The sequence below is a fragment of the Genypterus blacodes genome, unplaced genomic scaffold (assembly GCF_046128005.1).
Source record: "Genypterus blacodes isolate CSIRO-AG114 ecotype Tasmania unplaced genomic scaffold, CSIRO-AGI_Gbla_v1 ptg000008l_1, whole genome shotgun sequence".
Lineage (NCBI taxonomy): Eukaryota > Metazoa > Chordata > Actinopteri > Ophidiiformes > Ophidiidae > Genypterus > Genypterus blacodes.
The window spans coordinates 217108-227500 of NW_027466822.1; the positions used below are offsets into that span (position 1 = coordinate 217108).

Sequence of the window (10393 nt, forward strand, 5' to 3'; positions counted from 1 at the left end):
AAACATTCATTTATAGCACCACAATAAACACACACAGCTTGTGGTGTGGGTTTACCATCTTTCCGAGTGCATTTTCTGGTATTGATCTGCTTTCCCTTTAGATCACACCACTGCTCATGTTGATCCCTTAAGCCATTTCAACACATCTGCATTCCTGGGGAGTTTAATAGCAAATTCACATTGTGTGCGTGAGCGCGTGTGTGCGTTTGTGTGCGCGTGTGTGTATGTGTGTGTATGTGTGTGTATGCACTCTGTGTGTCTTAAGTTACCGCTCTGTCTCTGGTGTTTGCTCTGATCTCAGATTGTCGTTTTATTTCTCTAATCCTGCCGACCGCCCATCTCCATCCATCCATCTCTCCATCCAGGGGATTTGGCTCCCATTAAGAGATGGCTTTCTCATGTGTGAGTGTGTGTGCATGATGGAGCACACACAGTGAAGCAGGGGGGGTGGGGGTACTATGTACTAAGTGCAAAAAAACACGAGCACAGACACTTTTGCTCTGTCAGGTCCACTGATCAGCCTGCAGAGTGAAGGTGGACGCTCAGGATGGACGTTTGCACTCAGAACTGGGCTGTGACTTTTTGTGCACATGGAAGGAAATGTTGGGAACAATCTCCAGGTATGCTGCCTTCCATCTCTGCAAGTTGCTTTATTTTATTTTAAGCATTGAACCTTTTACTTATTCAATACATTCAGTGTGTCGTGTCAGTCATTATAATAGAATGAGAACAGAGCTGACTGTCTAATATCTCTTTTTTTTAAATAACCATGTCATTTCTTCTTTCCCCATCATTTTACCATTTCAATTTGATGTGTAGTATGAAAGAAATCAAGAATTATAATTAAAACTATCCCGACAAACCACGGAAATCACTTCTAGTCATTGTAAAGCTTTGTCTTTGTCTTTGTCACATATTGATGTCATTCATATTGTGCTCTTTCATCAGAAGTGCTGCTCTTTTCATTTTGCAGAACCCTGCTAATCCTGGCCTGTCCCAGATGAGCCACTACAGTAATGTCTGTCATTACTTTCACTGGTCAGTTTACAATCCTTTGACTCTACAGCTGTTTTTTTTTTTCATGATCTTTTTAGCCAGAAATTGTCTGCTGGCCCAAAAAAAAAAGAGGCTTTCCTCATATCCATTCAAGAACATGAGCGCTGTGGTTGGCTTTTGTTTTTTGCTGTATCTTTAAGAGTCGTCAAACTAAAAGGATGAGCCGAACCCGAGCTAACCTGAGGTGGATCCAGCTGTAATCCCGTGCCCAGACTGTACCTATTGTTTTAGGGCTAATCTCTGCTGTAAGCTGTTCTTTCTTAATCACATCATCGTTTCACTGGGCCAGCAGATGGGAAAGAGACCAAACTCAACCGTTGCGGCCTTGTATTCCTGCACACTCCAATGAAATCTGCACTTGTGCGCTTTTTGCTGTGTTCTCTTTACATTTGACACATTTCTGTCTTTGTTGTTCTCTTTGTGTCCCTCTCCCTCTCCCTCTCCCTCTCCCTCAGTCTCAGTGCTGTGTGTGCTGCCTCAGGCCGCCTTGACGTTATGGGCCTGTGTCCGGGCGTGTCCGGCCTCTTGCACCTGCACGCAGGAGAAGAGCTGCAGCGTGCTGTGCGACCGCTCCGGCCTGGCTGAGCTGCCCAAAGAGTTTCCCTGCGAGGCCTCAGCCATCACCGTGGAGAAGAACGCACTGAAGTTCCTGTCAGAGAGAGCATTTGGTACCCTGCCCTCACTCAGGTCTCTTTCTCTGGACCACAACAACATCTCCTTCATCACTCCTGGAGCCTTCAAGGTCTGCCTCAGTGTCCTTTAACATGATCTGACCAGAAGATAAACCTTCCATTCATCAGAGCAACATTCTTTGGTTGAGTTTGTAAATATTTAAACCATATTATAGCATGAATAGGTGTCATTTGCTCCAGATCCAGAACTTTAATAATTACTTTGTGTAATGGCCCCAAAGCCAGAAGGTCCAAAGTTCAAACCCCTGAGCTGACCCTGATCCTCTCTGTGTGAAGGCTCCACAGTAGTTAAGTTGGTCACAGGAGGAATTCAACCGCAGGTCAATTATGAAAATATTTTGTTAACATGTCTTGGCAGAGGCCAGGTGGCTTAGCGGTTTGCTCTCTTGCATCACAGCAGTGAGTTGATTGGTGAAGCTTCTGTGGGAACATTTTTCACCACCTTACATAGTAGTGTGTGTGTGTGTGTCAGGGTCAGATTGAGGCCTGAAAGTTAGTCCAGTGCCCTTTTAGGACTCCAGAAACACATGTGAGTTGGTTCGGCGTCTCTATCTCACTTCCTTAGGGGAGCCCCCATAGACCACCATTCAAAACCCTAACCCTAGCCCTAACCCACCAAAACATAAAAGTGTCCCCAGGAAGTGTTTAGGAGCGCTCAAGCGTTCAGAATAACATGTTCACCATAACACTGAGCTGTCCTGCAGGGTCTCTCTAACTTGGTGGAGCTGAGTATGGCCAGCAACGACTACATCAGCTACCTTCACACGAGAACCTTCACCGGGCTGAAGAAGCTGGTGCGCCTGGACGTGTCAGAGTGTAACCTCTTCAACATGCCCGACCGCATCTTCCTCGAGCAAACGGCGCTCAAGGAGCTGCTCTCCTACGGGAACAATTTCCGCAGGATCCCCGGAGCGTTCAGGGGGATGGAGAACCTGACTCACATTTACCTGGAGAGGAACAAGATCGAGGCTGTGGCCTACAACTCCCTGCTGGGCCTGGACAGCCTGAAGTAAGTCCAGCATTATGGAGGCTTCAGCTCAAACAATGTTCCTCTTATGTCACCTCTCTGGTCACGATATGTTAATAGGATGTCCAACAAACTCATGAAGATGTGCTGATCACCTGTCCACATACTTTTGGCCACAAAGCCGGTTTGATCTTGCAGCAAACGTGATACTTTACAATGAAAACTGCTTTAGTCTCAGTACAGATCTCCAAACATGTGTTTTCTTCCTGTCACAGGTATCTGAACCTCCAAGACAACCGCATTAAGGTGATCCATGACCAGTCCTTCCAGGACCTTGTGAAGCTGGAGAACTTTTACCTCAATGACAACGTGCTGACTGAGCTTCCCCGGCTCGCCTTCCAAGGACTCAGCCGCCTAAAGATGCTCAACCTCGGGGGGAACAAGCTGGGCAACGTGTCCAAGACCTGGTTCGGTGACCAGGTAGAGCTGGAAGTCCTGTACCTGGATAGGAATCAACTGCTTTTCATTGAGGAGGGCTCGTTTGAGAACCTGACCAGCCTCATCACGCTGCACCTGAACAGCAACAACCTCACCACCCTCCCGTTTGCAGTTTTCGAGCCCGTCTACTTCCTGGCGCGCCTTTACCTCTTCAGAAACCCCTGGGTGTGTGACTGCACCCTGGAGTGGCTGAAGGAGTGGATGGAGAGCTACAACCTGGTGCGGGACATCCCGTGTGCCTCACCTTCTTCTGTGGCGGGTCTGGACCTCCGCACGGTGGTCTTCAGCAAAGTGAACGGTACCTGTGTGGACCCCGGAGAGCTGAACCTGACCACCCCCTCCTCTGAGATCCTCTCCACCACGGAGAACCGCTTCAACAGCCTGGTCTCCAAACTGCTCCAGCAGGAGCTCAGGGAGGAGATGGGGAACGGCACAGAGAGCCTTCGCAACGGGAGCATGCTGGAGCCAGAGGAGGGGCAACTCTCTGCAGGGGTCAGAGGGCAAAGGCTGAGCCAATCACTCCTCTGCTTCCTTTCGGTGTGGCTCATCTTATGTTTGAGTTGCTCGTTAGAAATGAGCTCATGTGTTTCCTGCACATGAGAACCATGAAGATAAAGTTTGCGTCCTGAAACTCATTAAGAAAAAATAGCTTTTGTCATCTGCCCATGAGATAAAATATGTTTTTACTTCTCAAAGCATCGACTGAGTGAGTCTGCGTTGCCAATCACTGAGGAAGAAGGATTGTGTGTGAGGAGAGACATCAACAGAATGTGTTTCAGACAACATATGGAGCATTTCTGCTTAGATGAGCAGTTTAGTAATCGAGGAATGAATTCTACGAACCTCTGAAGATTGATCAAGTTGTCACAGCGGCGTCCAGCTGTGCACTGCAGCATACAAACACAGAGGCTGGTGTTGATTGCAAAACTATGGATGACATTGATGTGATGAAAGTGTACATTTGATCTTCCACCTCTTGTTGTTGCGTCATACACTCAGTGTCATTTGAATTCATATTATATAGTATCCATAGCCATGCCTAGTGACTTAGGAATGTTTTTGTATTTTTATTGACATGTATGTGTGTGTGTGTGTGTGAAGTTGAAGGTGATCAGAGCTCCTGGCTCCTGTAGTGATCTCCTAAGCAGATGATGTCGCTCCAACTCGCTCTTATTCTCCACATTTTTTGATTCATTCAGCTTTAAAGCTTCTATAAACACATTAATCTTCTTACAGCGTGCAGCCTGAGTGGAATGGAGGGAGGGGCCTTTCTCATTGGGTGTTGAACCCTTATGGACACATTCACGTGTGCTGGGGTGTGGCTGCCATATGTCAGGTGGAGGGAGGATCATGGGAGAGGTCATAGTGTTGAAGGCCGTCGCTCAATTTTGCGATTAATATTGATGTTTCACTTCCTGTGCTGCACTAACATGTGATCTGTTCTGTGTGCTGCAGCATCTGCTTGAACTCCAAACATTAAAGCAACACATTTATGTCCCTGTAATGTCAACAATAACATTAAAAGGACACAAATTATACAGATTTCCATTTTGGTATTTTCATTTCGTCCCATGTAAATGTGCCTCCTGGTGTGTTGTGGGTAATATTTGATCCCTGGTATAACAACAGCTGCTGCTTTGTGCTCTGCTTTCTGTACTGCGTTGTATTGAGTAGGTATTATAAATGCTATTACGTAAAGCTCTGTCACATCCAATATTTTTCTAAATAAAATTAGCCCCATGACCTTTGACCTGCCTGTTCCAGTGACTCCTTTCAGCTCCCAGAGAGGAGCGGTAAGGCTGCGCGGGGCCGATCTGGCCTGTTGGCCCTTTAATGTAGCATTAAAACAAGCAGGGCGCTGGATTCTGCATCTCATCCCTCTCAGTTAGCGTCGCTCTCAGGCGGTTATTTATATCCTGCAGCACAGAGCGGAAGGATCAGCAGCTCTGCCGTTTATCTGGACCAGAGGTTTCGTATGCAAAACTGCAATTACACACAGAGCTACAGAGAAGCGGGATATCAACTTTCAGTTTCAACTGAAAGTGAAAATGTGCCTGTACGGATGCAAACATGCTTTTTTTCTCCTAAATGTTCTCAAACATGAACATTTAACTTGTAACTCGTGTTATGCAGCTTTCTTGGGTGATTTTGCCAGTGTGTAATTCTTGTATATTTGCTTTAAAGCCTGTTTAAGCTTCCTTTACTCCACATTGTGGCTCTTTGATCAGATCAAAAGTCTCCACTGCTTCACTCAGAGTTTAATGTCACTGTGACTGCAGGGTGTTTAGGCCACTGTTCTGAAAAAGAAGAAGAACTTGTTGTGGTAGAAAAAAATCTAATTGTCACAAGTAATGAGTTAAAATGTCTCTATTCCTCTGCTGTCATTTCAGAACTGAGAGAAGGAAGTGACGAAAACAAGAGATGAATATTCAAACTAGAAGGGCACTGTGAGAGCTCATCCCTCCTCCAAGTAGAAACAAATCAAGACTAAACTTGTCTTATTCTATTAATACACTGACCCAGTGAGAAAGAAGTGAAGAAATTATTTTTCTAGATCTTTCTCTGCATCGAAACAATCAATTTGTCCAAACTGTTTGCACGTTATTGAATCAGAAATCATCTACACATTTGTTACTTGTCCAAGCAGATCAGGGTCACATGCCAGATCAGGGTCTTTATCAGATTCCACCCACTGAGCCCAGCATGGGATACATATAGGTTTTGTAGTTGTTTTCATGAAGAAAAGAACAGAACAGATATCACTTTCTAGGCAGAGGTAACACACTTGTTGTCAGTGTGTTTTAAAAGCCGTCTGCGTGTGTGTGTGTGTGTGTGTGTGTGTGTGTGTGTGTGTGTGCGTGTGTGTGTGTGTGTGTGTGTGTGAGTGTGTGTGCTGCTCTTCATTATCCCAGCAGACTAACAGCTTCTTCAGCCTCCAGCTGAGGAGATCAGACTGTTTTCATTGTCACGCTGAATGAAAACATCCAAACACAGCTGTCCTCAGTCAACACGGCTTTTATCACGTTAATGCTCTCGAGCTTTGGTTTTCAGTCCAGTCACTCTGGCTGATTGACTGAAATCACAAAACGTGACACCTGACAGAGGTCAGCTGTGTCCACGTTCAGCCGACCGACCGACCGTCTGAGCCGCACCGCTGCAGCCGCCACTTCCTGTTACTGAATTTTATCACATATGGTTTAATACTTAAATGCTACACTGACAGGATTCGTTGTGAGTCAAAGTTCACAAGCAACTGGAAATATTTGAAATCATTGTTTTTAGTGTTTTTGTGTTGGGTTCCAATTTTATTTTGATGAGATTTCTTAGTTGAATCTGTCTCCTGTGGAACATGAAGAGATGGAATCTAGCCTCAGAAACTTGGATCACTCTTCCTTGCTGAAATGATGATGATGATGATGATGTCCATAGTTCCTGCAGTGCAATGAATTTACACATCAAATTTCAAGCTAAAAGTCTGGATTTGGACTTCCAGAAGACTGATGGGCCTTGGTGGAGGTATGAACTCTGAGTGAACTGTCTTCGTCTGCACCTCCAGGCTGTAATACTGCATTTAAGGGCATGTGTGTGTGTGTGTGTGTGTGTGTATGTGTGAGCCCTATAAAAGACATTTAATGACTCCAAATTGCTGTGAATCATTCTCATGTTTTAAACCCTCACTCCCGCCTTACCGTGTGTGTGTGTGTGTGTGTGTGTGTGTGTGTGTGTGTGTTTGTGTGTTTGTGTGTATGAGAGACGACTGGGAAAAAAAATGGAGCCACTCCGAGTTTGATTTCTCCAACACATGAAATATATTTAAAAAACAGTTTTCTCATGGCAGAGTCATTTACAGGGCAGTTGTGTGTCAATCTGTCTTATTCATTTACAGGTTATTCAGATGCAAACCGCCTCCTCTTCCTCACCGCATCTTCAGACAGAAACACGGGATAAAACTCGGCGTTTCGTCTCCTCGATTACACGTTAATATTCTCGGACAAATACATTTCGGAGATGGCAAAAATGTGGAATAAGGTTGAAACTTCTTCCCCCTGGATTCATCTTCTTTTTTCTTTAAATGCATGACTATCCAAAAACAAAGACATTGTTATCTGATTCTTTTACAAACACATCGCACTACACGGTTCATCTTTTTAGAAATCTGTGGTTTAGAAACGTCGCCCCGGGATGCAGAGGATCTGTGCATCGGTGTCAAAACGGACGTCTGGGCTTTTTTTGGCTGCTTTTTCCTCCAAAAACCAGCCGGAATGTGTTTTTTCTTCTTCTTTTTTTTCTCTCTGGGAGGCTTTTACAGTTTTTTGACACGGAGAGAAAACACTGACGGACAGCATGGACGCTTCATAGGTCCACATGCATGACACCTCATTCGTATCGCTAACACATTTAAGGATTCATTTAGAAGAGACAGTACCAGGAAGAAAGGCCTACGTGTGTGTGTGTCTGTGTCTGTGTGTGTGTGGTACTGATCTAATCGCATACAAAAGAAAGGAAGGAATGAATAAATAATGAGGAGACGCTGCAGTGTTTGTGTGCTTTTAGAGACAGAATAGCCACCGACAGCGTCTTTATTTAGAACTACATCACCCAACAGGACTACAGTATGGGTGGGGGTGGGGGTGGGGAAGGGGGGCGGGGCACATGGACGGTCACACATGGTTGGGGGATGGGGGAGGGGAGGAGGGGTCACAGTACTGTCTCTTTAAAACAAAACATCTAGAAAAATGTCGCCTCCTAGCTAGTACAGACACGACGACAATCATTTTTAGTTTTTCATTTATACAACGTTACGGCCGAGTCGTCTGTCGGGGGGAGGGGGTGTCCAATTTGGCTGCCGCGGGTGTTTTGGGGCGCAGCGTGCGAGGCGGCGGGATACGCTTTTGAATGCTGCGGTCGCGTTTTGCGGTGCGGCGAGCTCGTTTCTTGGATTGGCTGTTCACGGTCGAGTGCAGTGTCAAGAGAGAGAGAGAGAGAGAGAGAGAACGTTCTTCTGTTCCATTTTTTTTTTTAGTATGACTTCAAAAGAGGGAATGATGGGAGTTTTTCCGCAGAGGTGTTGCTGCTGGAGGAGTTATGAGGGGGAGGAGGAGGAGGAGGAGATCAGGCGGCGTGAGTCAGTAGACCCAGGAGACAGGCACCCACTGGCTGGTGGTGCAGACCAAGTCCACCGCCTCCTCCAGGTGCCTGATGGTCTCGTCGATCTCGTTGTTGATGATGGTCTGGTCGAAGTAGTGAGCGTACGTCTTCTGCAGGATCTCGGACTCCTTCTGCAGCCGCTGGAGGGACTCGTCCTGAGCGGGGGGGAGAGGAAGAGGAGGAGGAGGAGGAAGAGGAAAACCAAGAAGGCGTTAATGGATTATGCTTGATTAGACCTGTGCGTGAGCTCAAACACAGTCGCTTAGGAACTTTAAATAAATTCATCTGACGGCTTAAACACTACATCCACTAGGGGGCAGTGTGAGGGCTGGAGCATCGTCCTGGGCTGAGACTGAAAAAACCTTTAAAAACAACTCCAGAATTTCCAGAACAGTGCTGAGACGTGTGGACAGAGTCTGACATGTCAGACAGGATCCTGGGAGCAGAGCGGAGGAAGGAGGGATGGAGGGAAGAAGGAAGGAGAGAGAAAAGGCAGCGACAACAACAGGAAGCTGACGGGCCAGGATCTAACTGAACTAAGTAAAACACGCTGAGTCAGCAGCCCTGCAACAGCCCCACCTGTGTGACGCTCACTGACGTAAGCCTGTGTTGACACTTTAACAGGTGTGTAATTGTCCCTGGGGCCATTATGAGGCCGGAGTGACGCTGTTAGATCACTCAGGTTTGAATCCATCGCAGGGCTGCTGCACTACTACAGGTGTGTGTCTAAGAAACTGGTACCACTGCTGAGGAATACACACACACACACACACACACACACACACTGGGTGGTGACCATTCAGTGGTACTTACTGACAGCGCTCGGCACCACCGGGGCGCCTGAGAGCAGAGGCAAAGAAACCATAGCATGCAGCGTGCAGTGACAAACGAGTGCAGCGAGGAAGAGAGAGAGAGAGAGAGAGAGAGAGAGAGAGAGAGTGAGAGAGAGAGAGAGAGAGAGACAGAGAGAGTGAGCGGCTGCTGCTCCGCCTGCAGGCACCGGGGTGGGAAACACAAAACCCACGGAGACACCGAACGAGCGACATCACCGGGCGACATCACCGGGCGACATCACTGAGCGACATCACCGAGCGACCAACTGATACTAGGTGATGTTACTAACCAACAAACCGACAAAATAGTAAGAATTGTCTAAGATAATAATACGGAATAAACACAATAAAAATAGCAAAAAAACAATGGTTAAATAAAAGCATAAAACATAAAATGATAAACAAATTAAACTCAGAAATATAAAAAAATAAAGTGTAAATAAATGTGTGTGTGTGTGTGTGTCTTGTAGATGTGTGATAAATGTGTGTGTCTCTCCATACCTCATTGATGCCTGGCGTGATGGTCGGTGCGGCGATGAAGACGACGTACGGCGCGAACTCCGCTGTCCTCAGGACCTTCAGGGCCTGATGGAGAACAGGTGTTAGGAACCACGGCGTCCGTAAATACATCTACACACAACACACATGCACCAATGAAGACACACGCACACACACCTGAGGCTCCACGTCTAGTATAGAGATGAGACCCTGCTGGTGGATCTTCCGGATGGTCTCCAGCCGCGTGCCGTACATGGCGTCCTCGTGGCTGCCGTACTCCAGGTACTCGTTGTTGCTGATGTCCTGCATCATCTGGTCGTGAGACACAAAGTAGTAGTTCTTCCCGTTCTCCTCGTCTTTCTTCGGAGGTCTGGTCGTGTCTGCGGGGGGGCACAGGGGGAGGTGGGAGGTGAGGGAGGGGAGTGTGTGGACTCAAGCAACACACACAGAGAGAGCGAGAGAGAGAGAGATTGTTCTTGGCCTTACGTGGGATGGGGTAGGCAAATCTGTCGGGATGCTTGGTGATAAGTGTGTTCTTGATGTGTCTTCTTCCCACGCCATGAGCACCTGACCAACACACATACACACACACACACACACACACACACAGCCCGTCAGCCAACGAGGAGGTCAGTTAGCGTGCTAGGAGGTCAGATGTCCTCTACTCACCTAACAACACCAGGGTTTTCCTCTTAAAGGCG

General features: G+C 46.9%; 2 protein-coding genes across 5 annotated transcripts in view; one reads left to right on the forward strand and one right to left on the reverse strand.

Annotated features, from left to right (window-relative positions):
- The first annotated feature begins 1016 nt into the window (after nucleotides 1-1016).
- Nucleotides 1017-3813, forward strand: nyx (nyctalopin). Its single transcript, XM_076154847.1, has 4 exons — nucleotides 1017-1038; nucleotides 1512-1798; nucleotides 2453-2757; nucleotides 2991-3813. The coding sequence occupies exons 1-4, from the start codon at nucleotides 1017-1019 to the stop codon at nucleotides 3811-3813; spliced, it is 1437 nt and encodes a 478-aa protein (XP_076010962.1).
- Nucleotides 3814-7264: 3451 nt separating this feature from the next.
- caska (calcium/calmodulin-dependent serine protein kinase a) overlaps nucleotides 7265-10393 on the reverse strand; it is a 95435-nt gene continuing 92306 nt past the window's right edge. For all 4 annotated transcript variants that reach the window (XM_076155304.1, XM_076155287.1, XM_076155280.1 and 1 more), the window contains 5 exons: nucleotides 10362-10393; nucleotides 10179-10259; nucleotides 9870-10072; nucleotides 9696-9779; nucleotides 7265-8516 (listed from right to left, as the gene is read on the reverse strand). The exon at nucleotides 10362-10393 is cut by the window's right edge and continues 49 nt beyond it. In XM_076155304.1, coding sequence (XP_076011419.1) covers nucleotides 8340-8516; nucleotides 9696-9779; nucleotides 9870-10072; nucleotides 10179-10259; nucleotides 10362-10393 — 577 coding nt within the window. In that variant the 3' untranslated portion in view covers nucleotides 7265-8339. The remainder of the gene's footprint in view (nucleotides 8517-9695; nucleotides 9780-9869; nucleotides 10073-10178; nucleotides 10260-10361) is intronic.